At 38.7% G+C, this 18,533-nt stretch overlaps 1 protein-coding gene across 1 annotated transcript; it reads left to right on the forward strand.

Annotated features, from left to right (window-relative positions):
* Positions 1 to 781: 781 nt before the first annotated feature.
* Positions 782 to 13,075, forward strand: LOC126825262 (protein PIF). Its single transcript, XM_050554846.2, has 11 exons — positions 782 to 841; positions 1,035 to 1,116; positions 2,927 to 3,256; positions 3,504 to 3,713; positions 4,719 to 4,931; positions 6,420 to 6,599; positions 7,262 to 7,411; positions 8,004 to 8,335; positions 10,732 to 10,819; positions 11,417 to 11,502; positions 12,266 to 13,075. Exons 2-11 carry the CDS (start codon positions 1,056 to 1,058, stop codon positions 12,284 to 12,286), a joined length of 1,671 nt encoding a protein of 556 aa, XP_050410803.1. The 5' UTR covers positions 782 to 841; positions 1,035 to 1,055; the 3' UTR covers positions 12,287 to 13,075.
* Positions 13,076 to 18,533: the final 5,458 nt, after the last annotated feature.

An 18,533-nucleotide genomic window follows, 5' to 3' on the forward strand; every position in this document is an offset into this window, starting at 1 on the left:
AATCCTGGATGGATTTTAATCGCTTTGAACTAAATGTGGATAAAACCAAGTGTACGTTTCAACCCCAAAACTCGATTATCAAATCCCTCGAACTTAAAATTGGACATGGGAGACACGAATTTTCGCCAGCATCAGTGGTCAAACATTTAATGGATAGTGGAGTGACCTTTACAAGTTGGTGAACTGTGTATAGAAAATACTACTGTCATCTTACATACACTCATATTCCTTTAAACATACATTATGCAAGAGCTAAATCTGCCTATTGCAGGTCTTTCTTTAGGCCTGATATGTTATCTTAATTATTAATTAGACATTATATGATCCATGTCATAATCAACTCTCGATGCCACCGTTAACAGTCGATCTTTAGTGGATTTGAATATAGATGGATAATTTAACGTAAAAATGGATAATCGAGACTTTGGTAAATTTTAGAATCAACGTTAGTCAGGATGATCGAGGCTAGCCGAAAATTGAATCGTTAATTTTTTGGTTCAGAGTAAAGCAATTTGGCTGAAATTATCAGCATTTACTGTTCTCATTATCTATATGTTAATTATTATAGCTAGAACAGCCAGCTCTTTATCCCATCTTACCTAATGCCCCTTTAATATGTGCTATACACCCTTTAATCTATCGACGGCCAAGTTTAATTCAGTATTCCGCCACTTTTTTGGAAAAAACCCCTAAAATGTACGTAAGTTAAAAGGGGAGTGTACATGTATCAGACCAGTGATTCACAATAAGCCTTTACAATTCAGATTTCATATAAAAGACCCTAATCTGCTAGAATTAAATCATTCTGTCGGGGCTAACCAAGGAACAGTTAACTAAAAGAGTAAGTATAGAAACTTACATTTTAAAGCATACCTATATTTAATATAACATTTATTTTTTGATACATCGAACTTGCGCTTTTATCAATTAAGAGAAATATGTAATATTAACAGAGATTATCCTAAATTTATATTTTAATTGCAACGCTCCTGCTATTGGCGTTTTGATCAATGATAATATTTGAAATATTTCAGATTATAACAGTTACCGCCACAATGAAAAATCTGGTATTAGTGGGAGTTGTTGCCTTGGTGGCTTTACATACAGCTTTTTCGGGTAAGAATATTTTTTTATATTGTTTAAGTTTTTATTATCCGATTATTATGATTCTATGAAAATAATTTCAATTTCAGTTTTTATATTCCGATTCTGTGAATATACCACAGACCATATTTAACCTTCAATTCAGTCGTTCCTAGAAATGTTATTTTTTTTTCTTGAATATTAGGATTCTCTCAAAATAATTTCAATTTTTTGCTTTTTTAAAATATATGTGTGTTAAATATAGTCTTGCACCACTGATAAGTGGAAACCAGGCGGGAAATCCCAATGAACTTTCTAGGAAACACCGGGATCGAACGGATGATATCTAGCTTAGTGGGCTAGCGTCTTGCGCCCCTACATCAAAGGCAGGTTGGATGGCCGAATGGTTAGCATAAGGTCTGTCATTGAGTCAACTGGCATGTCCGATTCCCCGGTTGTACATGAAACCTCGTAGGTTTTCTCCGGGTCCTCTGGTTTTCCCCCACTGTTATAGACCCCTACACACAATATGAACCAAGTGTTAGTCCCGAAATGTCCTAGTTTGTGTCCAGTGGACATTAAACCAACTCTCTTTCTCGCTCTCTCTCTCTCTCTGTTAGTGGTATGCAAATTAATCTTAACAACAGGCATACTCGGATCGGACTGGATTAATAAGGTACTAAACATCAAACAATCGGCTTCCCTATAGAATATAGGCTATAGACAATAACCGTCAAAGGGGCGGTTTTTGAAATTAATACAGAACCGCGGTGACACAGTGTGTAGGGTGCTGACTGACTAATCAGGGCGTCCCGGGATCGATCCCGGTGTGGGCCGAAAAAGATCCTCGGGATTTCCTGGCTAGGTTTCCCTGGGACGGAGGACAAGGAACAGCGTCTAATCTTGCCTGGAAGCCCCGTTTACTCGTGGCGTGCTCGTAAAATAACCCTTGACAGATGGAATTCGAAATAACAGCAGACCGTAGTGCCGCTTTCTGGGCACAATTTCCATCATAGCACTCTGCATGGTGTATGGTGCTCTCCATTAGCCCTGATGGTGAAGAAGAGTAGGAACACCATTTGATTGCAATCGTGAAATTAGTCTCGATAATATGTTTTTTTTTTGTGGAATTTGCAGTCTGTATTTCACCCGATTTATGATGGTTTGAAGTACACTTCAACTGGTATTATTTTGAATTCGGAAAAAAACAAATCATATACTTACCTGCGTTATTGTCATTGATTTAGAAAAATATAGCGTAACCTTTGAATTCATGATTTCATTTAATATTTAAATAGTAGCTTTCAAGGCATACCCCTTGTCTGTGATATCACCTCGATAAAAGCGGACGATTGAACTACGCGCACACCCCGCTCAACAATGTACTGTTCAGATTTTGTTGCAAGTCCTCGTAAACCAACTTAATATAATACAATTGGACACTTTGGGACTTTTTTTATCAATGTAAAATAAGCTCAGCTCTCATGTAGCCAGCATACTTTCTTTGCCCGCCAACACACCTTTATTTATGTTCATTAAATCTTTTTTTCTGTTTTTTTTTTAAATATAGTTAGTACCATGTAGTTTAGCCTATTATATATACATGTACCTGCATTTACTGTCCTGGTTCTGATTGTCTGTTTTCTTTCCTTTACAAGGGACTTTGTTGTTCAATTGCCTTTTTTTTTATAAATGTGAAATATTTCTTTTGGCTGCAGGGAGGTACATGTATCTCTCTTGTATCAATAAAGTTTATTTGTGCCCAAATCCAACGTCGTTATTATTACAGTTTTTATAAAGTAAGAAAAAATAAAATACAATATTCTTATCATTCTTTCAACAGATTCTACTGGGTGCCAACAATTTATTGACGTCATAGCCGTTGTCGATGGCTCTGACAGTGTCGGACCAACAGAGTTTCAATCAGTTAGAGATTCTTTGAGCGACTTTGTTACAGCTTTGGGGGTGAGTTCATCAGTTCGGTTCGGCGTGGTCGTCTACAGTTCGACAGTAGGAGATGTAATTCCATTATCAGGCGATGCCAGTGATCTAACTAACAAAATAAATAATCTTAACCATGCACGTGCAGGAACAGCCACCGACTTGGGTATCGCCAAAATGATTGAGATGTTCAGTGGTTCTTCAAGCCCCAAAGTTGGCATTGTTATCACCGGTAAGAAACTTTATAGTAATAGATAGTTTTCAATGTATGGGAGCAGAACGTACTTTTGTCTGTTAACTATTATTTATTTTAGAAGCATAAGGCCAAAATATCACTCAATTAAAATTAGCAGTCTACTGTAACCAGGTTAGGTAATCATATCAATTCCCAGTTTTTTATTAGTAGAATATTTGCAGAAATCAGAAAATATTAATCCTGTGTTGTAAGTTGTAACACCATTTTCGTTTTAAATATTCAGATGGGGAATCTTTAACTCCGAGTGCAACATTGACTCAAGCAACAAATGCCAGAAACCAGAACATTAATATGTTTGCCATCGGAGTCGGAGACGATATTAATTCAGAGGAATTAAATGGTATAGCCTCATCATCTGGCCAGGTATCATCTGTCACCGACTACACGGCACTTGCCCAACAGATAAGCAGTCTAGTGTTGGAAATCTGTCCTAGTAAGTATAACAATCTGATTTGTCCAAGTAATTATAACAATATAACAATCTGGTCAAATCAACCATACTAATTTGTTTCGTGTTATATAGTTCACAATTTCGTACAGGCTATCGTACCTGTATTTTGTTGCTGTTGATGCTCTTTGGGGCGACGCTCTGTGAAAAAACACACGGATCCACCAAAGCACGTACGATCATCCATGAGTATCCATGGAAGGACTTCTTATTTGTTATATGACATCACAATTTCATGATGACTGTGGTGACCTCATGCTTAGTATCTGGTCCATATTACGGTAGTTCTTGTTAAAATTAATTTTCTATTCAAATCTACTGAATTGTCTCCTGTTCTGGATTTATTATGTCTGCCTAAACTATGTGACCTTGCTTATCTAGAATCCATGTTTGGCACTCTGACACTATTTTAAACAATTCCACATGCAATTAGTGGTTGGTGTAAACAATGACTTAAAGGTCTAATTAAGTTGGATAACCATCAACACGTCATATGATTACCAGAATAGCAATTTATTGTCATCTATGATTGGTAATGGTCATGTGAATTGATTTGCAATGAAATAAAATGGGGTTGAACGTCCTACGCTTCTGCTATATCCGAGCTACTGAAGACGAGCATAGGCCATACAGTCTGCGTTCCAATCTTATATCGAATTCAAACTGCCAGAGTTCTTTCGTCTACACGGGACCCCGGCTTTTCGTCCCATCAGAACGAATAGACTCGGTTTCTTGCCAGGCCCTCTGTCCTACAGAGTTTCTCGGCCAACACCGGGATCGTACCCGGGGGCCTCCTGGTTAGCGAGCCAATGGTAGGAATGATTTGGTAATGAGAACGTACACGTCACGGGGAGAAAGGTCGTGGTGATTCGAGGCGGTGATAGGCTGATATATACCAGGCTAAGACACTTTTCACTGTTGATATTGAATAAAAAAATATTTTAAGTACCTACCATTTTGTTTAAATGTTACTGTCCTGACTATTTCCAGCTACTCAACCAACAACTAAACCATGTGATGGCTGTAAAATGGCTAACGGTATTGGATACAACCCACATACAGATTGTGATAAGTACATTCAATGTGAATTTACAACAGATCTCACCTTACTCCAATACCACGTAAAACAATGTGGATATGGAACTTTCTGGAATCAAGATAAACTGACCTGTGATCATATTGGCAATGTCGCCTGTGATAATGGTAAGATTTTCATTTGCTTTCGTACGTAAAGCGGGGTTTTGGGTGAGCTGATGGTGTAACACATGTGTGTTACATAATAAAGTATGTCTTGGAGTCAAAGGTTCGATTCTCCGCTAGTAAGTGACAAGGAGTAAGTAAAGCAGGGAGTTGGGTGGACGAATGTTGTAACGCGTGCGTGTTATATCATAAAGTATGTCTTTACATCAAATGACAAAGGTTCGATTCTCCGCTAGTAAGTAACAAGGAGTAAGCTGCTCTTACGTGGCAAGGAGTGGGGTCGGCTGTCCATCCTCGGTTCCCCGGTTTCCTTGAAATAAAACTGAATTATGTTAGTCCCAAAATGACCATGTTTTTGTCGCGTGGACGTTAAATACCCATTTCTCTCTATTTATTTCGTAAGTAAATTAAAATGAAACAAGGTCTACTAATTCTGCATAAATGTCAAAACTTGGTTTGTGGTTTGTTGTTGAGTGGTATTTATGAAATTCGAAACCCCTTTCCTGATATCATTTGTATGCTGGATTATATGTCAAATTTTAAAAATCCATGGGGATAGTTACTCGAAAACGAAAGATTTGTATTTTGAAGTTTGACATTTTAACTAACGAAATTGATATGAAATGAAAATCCATGGGGATAGTTTCTCGAAAACGAAAGATTTGTATTTTGAAGTCTGACATTTTAACTAACGAAACTTGTATGGAATTAAATGGGGTTTAACGTCCTACTGTTCTGCTCCAACTAGGTTAATGAAGACGGGCATGTGCCATACAGTATGTATCAGGGGAATTCTGCCCGGACAGCGGCGCTACTCTTATATCGAATTCCAGCTAAAATGGGAGCTATTACGTGCACACCAATGTGTACACCGGTTTTTCGTCGCATCCGAACGACTAGACAGCTATTCTTGCCAGGCCCTCCGTCCTGCAACTCTGATAAGGTGAAACCACACTGGAAAATGTCTGCCAATACCAGGATCGAACCCGCGATCCCCAGGCTAGCGAGCCAGCTTCTTACCCACTTAGCCACCGTGGCTACGAGATTGGTATGAAGAGTTCGTGTACCGTTGTATGACGACGCGTTGTAATACTATAATTTATAGTAATACTGATACTGTGAATAGCTAAATACAAATAGTTTTTCGATCTGTTTCACAGAGGTAATGCGAAAGTCTTCTTTTAAGTTCACGAGCCGCATAGGCCTCGATAGCATCGGGCGTAGTAACACAAACAGATCCCGGTAGAATTGTGCCCTTTTTTTTACTCATTTTACGCCTTCGTGTACTATTTTACGTACCCATATTTTATGCAGATTTCCTTCCAACACAGTAAAGAATTGCTTTAAGAATTTAAGTTGCAGAAGAAAAAAAGTTAATTAACTCGCCTCGATGGCATCCCTTTCAAGCGAATAATTTCTGCTGATAAGTTTGATGGTGTTCGTATTTCATGCATAATATACACGTGTGTGTGGTTTCATTTCTATTTACAGATCCATGCAATACAAAAGTTGATGGTGAGTCATACAAGACAAATGGAAACTGTTCTCAGTATTATCGATGTGTAGATAGTAAAACACAAATCAGACAATGTCAACCTGCTTCTTCCTATGATTCATTTAATGGCTATTGTACTGTAAATACGTCATGCAAAAGCCAGCCACCTATTCCTGGTATGTAGTATTACTTATATATTGAAATAGTATATATCCTGTCTGTCAGGGGGGGGGGGGTGTCAAATAGTTTCACGTTAGATCATAAGATCTGTCACTCAGTCTAGTGACGTGGTTTTGATTCTCCGGGTGTACGTCACAAGGAGTAGAGGCGCGTGACAAACCGAACTTCTTATACAAGCAAGCAATGTATTGAAAACAATTGAACTATAGGTTAGTCTCGAAATGAAGTTATAGTATGTCAGCTCCGACTGGGCTATGTGGCACCAAAACACATGGTAATAAAGATTTCCTTAAAAGTTAAAGATGCATTATGCAAGATTTATATATACAGTTTGCCGTTCTTACCATAATATTTCATAAATAGATAATGAAAAATGAATATATTGAAAATGTCACTCTAATTATTTACACTGAGCGAAGATATGACTGTTTGAAGATATAGCATAGATTGTTTATTATCGTAGGAACGGTACTTGACAAGTCTCAATTTTATCCATTGTATCGTTAAATTTTTTAATCTCGCGGCTGTTCTAATCCATGTAAATCACGTCCATTCGATATTCCATAGAGTTGATTATAGGCCTGTCATGTGAATATAAATGTCTAAATGATAGACACTTGAAGCCCAAATAAAGACCTTAAATAATATATTTTTACAGTGGACTGTGTGTTTAAAGAAAGAACTAATGATAGATGTCATTATGATTGGGTTATCCCATCTGGTACGGTAAAGATGCCTTGTCCAGGCGGTACGACTTTTAACCAAGCCACCTGTTTATGTGATACACTATTGGGAGCTTCTTGTTATCGTAAGTAGACATGTACAATCTGAATGTACTTGTATATTTTATTATATTTTAACATAAACCACCATCAACTAGCTCTTCAATATTGTCTGAATATACTTTTACATTTGGATCTATTTTTTTACGCCCCGTGCACGTTTTCCCATCTGCATGTTAATTGGATATATTTTTCCTAGTTGTTTGTTTTATTGCAGACAGTTAATGTATGTTGATCATAGGGAGTCATTGTGACTCAGTGAGTAAGACGTTGCCTCGCTAAGCTGGATGTCGCGTGTTGGCCGAGAAAGTTCATCTGCAGTTTCTGGCATAGTTACCCCTTGTCAGTGAGCGCTGCAGGAAAGAAGGGTCGTATAGCCGGTCAGATAGGACGAAAAATCGGAATCTCGTGTACACATTGGTGTGCACGTAAAAGAATCCGTGGCTGTTGGAATTCGACTAGGCCGTAGCGCCGCTGTCTTTGCAAAATTTACCCCTAGCACAATCTATGGCGTATGTCCGCCATTCATTCATTCATGTAGCTTTTACTATTTTGTATTTGGTTTAACTTTTCTAAAATATCCGTTTTGAACACCATTTTGGTATAATTCGATTTCAGCTGCCTGCAAGCCTATTGTGGACATTCATTTCAACGCAGACGACGTTGGAGAGTATGACAACTATGGGGCTATAATCCAAAATGGTAACGCTTATTTCAATGGCAACGCCAGCATTAAGATTCTAACATTGGCTAATGTTGACTTCAGATCTAAAATTAACATAATGGTCAGGTATCGGAACGAGTTTTATACTTTTCAAGAACAAGCCGTGGTTACCAATGGTGATTGTGGTAAACAACCGTCCATAAGCATAACCAACCGAAATAACAATGTCAGATTCAACCTTCAGGATACTACAGCATCTGCCCACACACTTGATGTTAAGTCGTATGTACGTATAAACTATAATGAACCAAAACTACTGTTCTGCTCAGAACTGGGTTAATGAAGACAGACATACGCCATACAGTGTGCTATGAGGGGAATTTTGCCCGGACAGCGGCACTACGGCCTACTCTTATATCGAATTCCAACTGTCAAGGAATCTTTTACGTGCACGCCAATGTGTACACGGGACCTCGGTTTTTCGTACCATCCGAACGACTAGACAGCTGTCCTTGTCAGGCCCTACGTCCTGCATCACTGACAGGGGGGGGGGGCACGCCGGAAAATCTGGGTGAACTTTCTCTATCTAGTCGATCGGATGGTACAAAAAACGAAATCTCGTGAAGACGTTTTTTGTGCACGTATGACGTAACAGAAACATTGACAGTTGGAATTCGATGACAAGTAGACTGTCTGGGAATAATTTCCTCAATAACATACTGCACGACGCATGCCCGTGTTCATTGTCCCGGTCGGTGGAGAAAATGGGACATTGATCATTTTGAGATTTGTTTTTGGATATAAACAATTCAACGAAATTAAAGAAATATACAATTTACAAATCTGATATGAGAAATGTCTGATTTGTAAAACTAGTATTAATTTTAAGATACAAATGCTAATTTTACTATACAACTATGACAGCTAATTATGATGAACTAAAAATTAAGGACTATGAATCAAAATCTAATAATAGGACTATGAATAAAGAGCTTCTTTGTCTTCCATATATATACTATTCAAAAAAAGTAGGGGATATTTGATTTTTAAGTGTTATTAAAGTCACCTAATGAAACTGACGAAGAAACAAATGACAAAATGAAATGAAGTTCACATTCATCGATTTATTCCAAATGATCGTTAGACTAAGTAAGGCACAGACTGACCATTATAAGGGTAAAATGATACCCGGGGTCAAACAGCAAAGTTACCACAGCATCACAACCAAGTCAGTAACGGGTAAATCCTCCTCTGTTTGCCAAACAAGCATTGATCCGACGTGGCATACTCCTAATGGGACGTCTAAGTTCATTTTGGTCCAGATTGTCCCATTCCTGTTGCAACGCAGCAGCAAGTTCTTGGACATTGGCAGGACGTTGTTGACGTTGACGTAACCTCTGTCCAAGCATGTCCCAGACATGCTCGATGGGGGAGAGGTCGGGACTCAGTGCTGGCCAAGGTAATGTGGTGATGTTCTGTTGTTGGAGGTAACCTGTAACGATCCTGGCCCTGTGACATCTTGCGTTGTCATCCTGGAAGATGAAACGGCGGCCATGACGTCGTGCGAACGGCACAACATGGACTGCCAAGATGTTGTCCCGGTAGTACTGGCCTGTAACACGCCCTGCAACAACATGTAAAGCCGTTCTTCCAGCAACAGTGATGCCTCCCCACACCAAAACAGAACCACCCCCAAATCGATCATGTCTGATGACGTTAACGTCTTGGAAGCGCTCGTTTCAACGACGCCACACCCTCCTACGTCTGTCCAAAAAATCAACAGTGAACCTTGACTCATCTGAAAACATCACATTGCTCCAGCGTCGATTATCCCAGTGTTGACGATCCCTACACCAACGACGTCTTGCCTGAATGTGATGATCTCTCAAACAAGGGATCACGCGAGGACGTCGGGCGCGAAGGTGACCCCTATGCAGTCGATTCCGAATCGTCTGGCCACTCACTCTCACACCAGTGTCTGTTTGAAGACGAGCGCTGATCTGATTTGCTGTGATGACACGATTTCTCAAAGCCAAGGTACGGATAAATCGATCATGGGCTTGAGTTGTCGCCCTTGGTCGACCTGAGCGTGGTCTGTCCTGTACAGATTGTGTATCACGGTATCTGGACCATAGCCTGCTTATGACAGACTGAGAAACATTCATCGTCCGCGCCACAACCGCCTGTGTTGTGCCGATCTGTAGCATGCCAAGGGCACGTAACCTTTCATTTTGGGTAAGCCGACGCATATCAAAATTTGTTTTCTGGTCACTAAAACAATTAAACTGATGTTTCCACCCTGGAATTCAATGCCACAATGACTGTAACATTCAAAGTCAGAGTCGTGCAAATCTTGGGTTGGACCCCCATGATGATCCCAAGCATCACCTGCATTCCATGCGGTAGCTATTGGTGCGTTTGGGCGTCACATGTAACTGGAAATGTTTCTTCTCTTAGGTTCTATAGTGACTTTTTTCTTAGTCATTTGCATATTTTAGTATTATGCCCCCAAAATCAAATATCCCCTACTTTTTTTGAATAGTATATTTTAAACCAGATCAAAGATGTTTAGCTTGTTTTGATATTGTGGACTCGATTGTCGCCATGTATAACCAAATTGGGCGAGTATTTTAAATATTATCAACTCTTTTAATAACACTTTTAATGTTGTTTTATTATCAGAGCCAATGGCGGGTTGCTCGATACCTTTTGAAAGATGGACAGTTTAGAGCTAAAGTTAACCGTAGGGGTAGCAGTGACTCTATTACAGGTAATAGAGAGAGGGGGTGAGAGAGGGGTGGGAGAGAGAGAGGGGGAGGGAGAGAGAGAGAAAGAGAGAGAGAGAGAGGTTAACATTCACTCGACACAAACTAGGTCATTTTGGGACTAACACATGGTTCAATTTTATTTCAATAATTCGCTTGCGCTTACGGGTCTTTGGCAGTGAAAGGAAATCAGTGGACCCGGAGAAAACCCAAGAGGCTGGACAGGCGATCCTACTCCTTGTCACGTACAACCAGGGAATCGAAACCACGCCAGTTGACTCAATGACGGGCCTTATCATACAGCGCGCACGTGCTAACCATTCGCCCCCCCCCCTCACCCCGAATTCAGAACACACAATGTCGGTGGGAGAAAATAATAAATGAAATATAGAAAATAATAAATAAAAGTGGGCAATCTAAGCGACATGGATATTTTACTTCTGAAACTAACCCATGATGCCACATATAATTCTCAAGGGACAACGTTCGGATGGGATGAAAACCCAAGGTCTCGAGTAAACCGTTGCATGCACATAAAAGAACTCGGAGCAGAACAGTTGGACGTTAAACCCTATTTCAATTCATATCTAATTCTTTTACAGTTGAAGCTAGAATACTAAGATCACAGTGTGCCTTCATACTAGGTCAAGGTACTGGGTTCCAGAATTTTAAAGGATGGATTGATTACGTAAGTCCCTTTGTTTGTAAAGTTGGAGTGTTGTTAACTCTCTGGTTCGCTAACCTATACGTCCCGTGTTCGATCCTGGCGTTTATCGGCTTGGTTTCTACTTGTGCACTGAGATCCCGTGTAGACATTGGTAGACGTTGGCGTGCATGCAAAAGAACCCTTGACAGTTGGTATAATTCGAAAAGACAGAAGGCCGTAGCACCGCTGCCCGGGCACACGTTCCCCCATAGCATGGCGTATAACCCGTCTTCATCACCGCAGTCGATGCAGAAAACTATGACGTTAAACTTAATTTCATTAAATCATTACACATAAGCTGAAGTGAAAATCGGAAGGCGTAAACGGTATATCAGTCTTTGTTAGTCCGGATAGAGCACAAAAAGTATGGCGTTAATCCCATTTTACTTCATTACTTAATACTTGAGAGTTCGTGGTAGTTATATGCTAGTCTTTTTATAATGAAAAATAGTCTCGGAACATCCAGCAACCCCAATTAAAATAGACATCAAAATCACAAGGTAATTTTTATCGCTGAACGAAGATTTGAACGAGCTTTTATCATGGACGTCTAGCAGTGAATCAACATACAAATTCATAAACCAGTACCATTACAATACGTCTAAAATTAGGAATTTTTTGTAATCAATCTGGTAATAAGGATGGATTGGTTATGTTCACACGCCATATTAATATAATTTGTAGGCTTGTTTTTACGGAGTTGTCTATCTTAGACATTAATTATAGTCATTTCATATCTTTTCAGATCACTGTATCAACATGTTAGATAGCTTGTTGGCCTACAAACTGGATGACTATCCTGAATCACTTTCTTAGCTTTATGGTCTGTCGTTTGTATGTAAATAAGTTATATTTGATAAGGTTATCTTCGTTTTGTATAAAATATGTAGTACATGTGCATCAATTAGATCCTAAAGTTTAAGCGAATACAATAAAATCACTGTACCAAATATTGAATTAAAATCGCGAAATAGATATTTTCTCAATAATAAAATAATCGTTGTCTTTCAAATTTGTGCAATTTTAGTCAAACCGACCATATTGTAATTGCTTAATCTATTTATGGTAACCAAATTAGTTAAATTTGCTCCTTTGTTTTCAAGATAGACTTCATGCCTTTTGAACTTGTACTGTTTTATGCAAACCACTTTGTTTTAGTTTTATTCTTAAAACCATTTTCCTAAATTTTAATATACCCTAACATTTATATTAACCAAATACTTGTATAGTGAATTTTACTACGTTGCTCTATTGTTTCAATAAATCTTAATCAAAATATTTTTTTCTAGATCAACTTCATGTATTTTGAACTTGTACTATTTTATGCAAACCAACTTTGTTTAAAAAATAATTTCTGCATTTTGATACTCCATATATTTTTATATAGAAATTTGGCCTGTAATCAAAATAATGTTTTCTGGATGAACTTGTACTGTTCTGTTCAAATCAGCTTACCTCCCTTATCCATTACAATAACAAAATAAATATAGTGAAATAATATTTGATTATAACGCTATGCTGTGTAGTTTATAAATAAATAATAATTGCACTTTGATTTTGTCGTTGTTCATGTTTGATTATCGTAATATTGCCTTTTCTAATTGCAAGATGGTAATCCTTACAATAATTTGCAGACGGAAACGCCGCTGTCCCGGCAAAAGTCCCATCGAAGCGGTCTCGTGTACATTTTGGCGTGCACGTAAAAGACCCCTTGACAGTTGGAATTCGATAAAAGTATAGGCAATAGTACAAAAGTCCGGGCAAAATTTCTCTCATAGTATATCGTATGGCACACGCCAATCTTCATTAGCCCTGTGGAAGCAGAACAGTAGGACGTTAAACCCCATTTCATTGCATTGCATTTCTTTAGCTCGGTAGGTGAGGGAGCCACAGTGGCTAGGTGGGAAAGACGCTGACTCGCTAGTCTGGAGATCGAGTGTTCGATCCCTTCATTGGTCAAGAAACATCATCTGGATTTTCCGACGTGCTTTCCTCTTGTCAGTGGTACAGGACGGAGGACCTGACAAGGGCAGCTATCTAGTCGTTCGGGTGAGACTAAATACCGAGGTCCCGTGTATACATTGCCGTGTACGTAAAAGATCCCTTGGCAGTTGGAACTCGATAAAGAGTAGGCCATAGTGCCGCTGCCCGGGCAAACTTTCCCTCATAGCACACTGTATGGCGGATGCTCGACTCCATTATCCCATTCGGAGCAGAACAGTAGGACGTTAAACCCGATTTCATTTCTCTGTAGGTGGCAAAAAGTACGACGTTAAACCCTATTTCAGTTTGTGTAAAAGGGAGACCACTCTTTATATTACACGGTCAATAGACCATATGGACTTGAGTGAATTGAAAGTAAATGGGATTTAACGTCCTAATTTTCTACATCGACTGTGCTAATGAAGCCGGTTGATTTTAGTGTAAAGTCTTTTCGTAACGGAAATACCAATGTCGGTGATGCAGGACTGAGATTCTTGAAAGGATGGAACTAAAAATCGAGGTCCCGTGTACACCTTGGCTGCACGTAAAAGAAACTTTGACAGTTGGAATTCGATACAAGAGAATGCCTTAGCGCTGCTGTCCAATAAAAATTTCCCTCATACCACACAAAATGACGTGTATGTCCGTCTTCATTAGCCCAGTCGGTACAATTGGCAATAGGGCGTTAAACCCCGTTTCATTTCATTTTAATTTTGTAATGCTTTTGCGACCATATAATCCTTTTAATGTTCATTTACACCTAGTCATCTATAGTAAGAGGAGAGATGAGAGATTGGGTGACCGTGGTCGAATGGTTTAACGCATGTGCGTCAGATCTTAAAGTCTGTCATTGAGTCAAGTGGCGTAGTTTTGATTCCCCGCATGTGACAAGGAGTGGGGTCGCCTGTCCAACCTCGCGGGTTTTTCACCTTGTCTAGTGAATTGTCGTAATGAAATTGAACTATGTGTTACGTCAAATGACATAATTTTTATCGAGTGGACGTTAAACCCGATTTCTCAGAATATTGAACATTAGGTCAAAGTTAGCAATATAACTGAATCATAGGAAATGAAATGGAGGCTGAGATTAACGTCATACTTATTCATGAAATTTTACAATATCATGAGGCGGCGGAGAGGTGGCCGATTGGTTAGCGCTTGCTCGGTGTATATCATAAGATCTGTCATTGAGTCAACTTGCGTGACCAGTAGTAGGTCTGCCTGTCCATCCTTGTGGGTTTTCTCCGTGTTCTCCGGTTTCTTCCCACTGCTAATGACCCTACGCAAAGGCTATGTATTGAAATAAAATTGAACCATATGTTAGTCTCGAAATGACCTAGTTGTGTCGAGTGGGCATAAAACACGTTTTGATTTTGCGCAACAATGTGGTAGGGAGACTCTTTATTACACCTGTGTCGATGTAATACATACTTCAGTCACGTGGTAATGGGTAGGAGGGATATCAACTACGATTTATTATTGACATGATTGATTGTGACAGATTATTGCATTACAATAAACGGTGCTCAAAATTCGAAATCGATGTGAAATGTTGTCCTTGGTCTACGATTTGCATCATAAAAGTAGAACGTGTGAATAGCATTCTGTGTCCCACTTTACCTTAGAAATAATATGATAGGGTATAACCGCTATTACGATATGTGTATTTTAATAACGACTCGGAGGAGCGTTCAGTCGTAATAAAAGACGTAGTTTCACCGGCAATGTAGTGAATAAAGCCTATTCGGATCATATAAAATATGTTACTTATAGCACATGTGTGTGTGTGTGTGTGTGTGTGTGTGGAGCCGTAGCGGTAGCAGTGGTGGCTCGGTGGGTAAGACGTTTGCTCGCTAACCTGGAGGTCCCCGTGTTTGACTCCAGTGTTGGCCGAGTAAATGTACTGTGATTTCCCAGCATGGTTCCCATTTATCATATAGTACATGACAGGGTGTCCGATAAAAGGATAACGTATTTTAATTCGGATGGGACGACGAAAAACCAAGGGTATCGTGTACAAATTGGTGTGTACGTTAAAGAATCACTGACAATTACAAGTGATTGTCCGGACAAAATGTCCTTCACAGCATACTGCATGGGGTATGCCCGTCTTCATTAGCCACGTCAGTGTAGAAAAGTAGGGCACCAAACCCCATTTCATTTCACACTTCACACATCCTTGTTGCTTAGACCAGTGTCTACGTTAATATACACAGGTGCCACAAAAAACTGACAGAAGCCATTTATTTAGTGGAAAAGATAAATAAACAATGGAATAATGGATTTGGTGATGATCTCAAGGCAGTAGTAGAGGATAAAGACCATGCAGTTTCATCTTAACACTATCACAACTTGAGATTCTCAAGGAATAACATGCATAGTAACAAAAGTGTTACGGTTTTAATCCATCAATATAAACGTCCACCAAATCTCCCTGAAATACAGGTAAAGGACATATTCAAATTTGCCACCAAGGTGGCCTTGACTGCCGGTGCGCGTGACCGGCGAGTTTCTTTCATTTGAACACAAGTAAATTGCCGATTATTTTAGTAAATCAAAAAATAGCCTACATTTACATTTCATCATAGACATACAACGAAAAACAAATCTCGAACAAGAAATTTCAAAATACAAACCTCTAAATACAAATCTTGTAAAAAATTTCTCCAAAAAAACATTTCTCCAAAAAAACATTTCTTGAAATTCTTCGAACCGGTAAATTATGACGACATGAGTCGAAATCAACCTGGCAAACAATGAGTCGCCATACAATAAAGGGGAATTGATGATGGGTTAGTTGTATTTTACGTCCGCCTACAATAAGAGTAAGACAGATCGCTCGAAGACCGTGGAATCCCGTGCGTGTTATGTTTCTATATCATATTGGTTAATCCGACTTAGCATTAAATAAAATAAATTGAAAGTAGTCTATTTTTAGTAATTAGGTTAATTTTTGATAGCGAGATATTTCTTTGGACAAACGAAAGATGATTTTATCTCTTTCAAATCATGTAATCATTAATGTGCCAGTAAAATAATTATTACTCGTATATTCAAACAGCGATAGACTATACTTTATGATAACTGGAATTTCGTATTATGGCCGGTATTTTAAATACCCCACACCCCTTCACTAAATAAAGTTCAGACGATGAAAAATAATATCTGCTTTAACAAAGTACGTAAATATGAATATGTCAGAAAATATATTTACAATTTTGAAAACTTATTTGGACATTTTTAATGTCATGCATCCCGGCATCTTGTATGTCGTGTTATGGCCCGTATATTTAGGTTATATATCCTCTCACCTCTCATTTAATACGTTCAAGTAAATATAAATGTGTCAGAAAATATAATCTATGTAACAAGCAATAAACAAACTTTCCAGCAGTATATGAACATATATTAAGATCTGTTTAGTACCGTGAAACTTTGATCTTTTTTCAAGGTATGTAAATATAAATGTGCCAGAAAATAATTTGAAAAGTTGTGCGGTATTAAACTCTATTAAGCCATGGGGAAGGGGAGGGGGGTATTAAATGTCAGAGCACCCCTCCATGCTACGTAATTCCACACTGAACACCACTTAAAAAAAATTGCATTTACCTTTTCAGAAATGTAAATAATACTCTGGCATATTAAAATGTACATAGCTTGATAGAGTATTAAAGTTGGATGACGCTAAATACTATTAAGTTAGTGTGTGTGTTTGGGGGGGGGGGGGGGCTATTTTAAAGTTACAATACGGGTCATCGTGTAATGTATGACCGGAAAGTATTTATATTTATCTCTCTTTCAATATATTACTTATTCCCTGGCACATTCATGGTTACAGGAATTAGAAGAGATAAAACCCCTTTCGTTTGAGCAAAGTAATATGTCGCTATCAGACAATAACCTAACTTTTGAAAATAAACACCTTTTAATTTATTTTCTTTATCGAGGACCCGGCCCGAATAGCCATACTACTCACGTGGTTTCAATACAGTCGAGGTCATTGTATGTATGCTGGCTCGATTCCCCATTATTGTATGGTGACTTATTGTAAGTCAAGTTGATTTCCGTTCATGTCATATATTCCAGTTCGATGAATTTCGGGAAATGTTTTTGGAGAATGTTTTGCAAGATTTGTATTTGGAAATCTGTTCTTCGAGATTTGTTTTTCGTTTTATATCTCTGATGAAATGTAATTGTAGGCTAATTTTTGATTTTTTCTAAATATTAAAATACAATTGAGTTAAACAAAACACCATCACCTTGACTGAATTCGATGACGTGATTGATTGTTAGATGCATTTTAAACAGAGAGGTGTGATAGTAATGTATTGGGCTCAGTTATGTATTTTCAGATTGAGGCGAGGGAACATCAACCTGACTTGTTTAAATACATTTCAATAAACACTGCCTGACAATAGCCAATCTGATTAAAACATAGATCCTGTTTCGTTTCGTTTCATTTCGTGTTACTTGTCTTTACTACACTAGGATCTGGAAGACTTGTTAGCATTGACGTGTTCTGGATGATGTGATGGATTAGCCAATGAAACGGTCTATTACGGCGAGCTTTTGGCGTGAGGTGCACTGGACCGTGGGTAATCCACTAGAAATATCAATGCTGATTGGTTAATCAAAATAATGTCTGACGCCATAGGGTCAAAAGCCGCTCATATGACCTCTGCCGCGACCTCCCAAAACAGCTGGTCAGATCCTCATGTAGTGTAGGCCATCGAAAGTATCATAAAACGAAACGAAATATAGATCTTATTTTATTGAGATTGGACAATAGCTGGACATTTGGTTAGAATTTACCAATAAGATTAGTTTTAATATACCCCCTCCCACACACACACACGCCTCCTCCTAGGCTTGATGGGCTAAAATGAAGAGATGGCAACAATTTCTTGTTTCGTTCTACTAGAAGTATGCAACACTGTTTTCTTTAGTACGTTTCATGCATTTTTTCAACTCATGCAGTTTACAGCCACGTTTATTTACTTCGGCATTGCCTTGTGGGACATGTTTTCTTT

The sequence above is a fragment of the Patella vulgata genome, chromosome 6 (assembly GCF_932274485.2).
Source record: "Patella vulgata chromosome 6, xgPatVulg1.2, whole genome shotgun sequence".
In the NCBI taxonomy this organism is placed as follows: Eukaryota; Metazoa; Mollusca; class Gastropoda; family Patellidae; genus Patella; species Patella vulgata.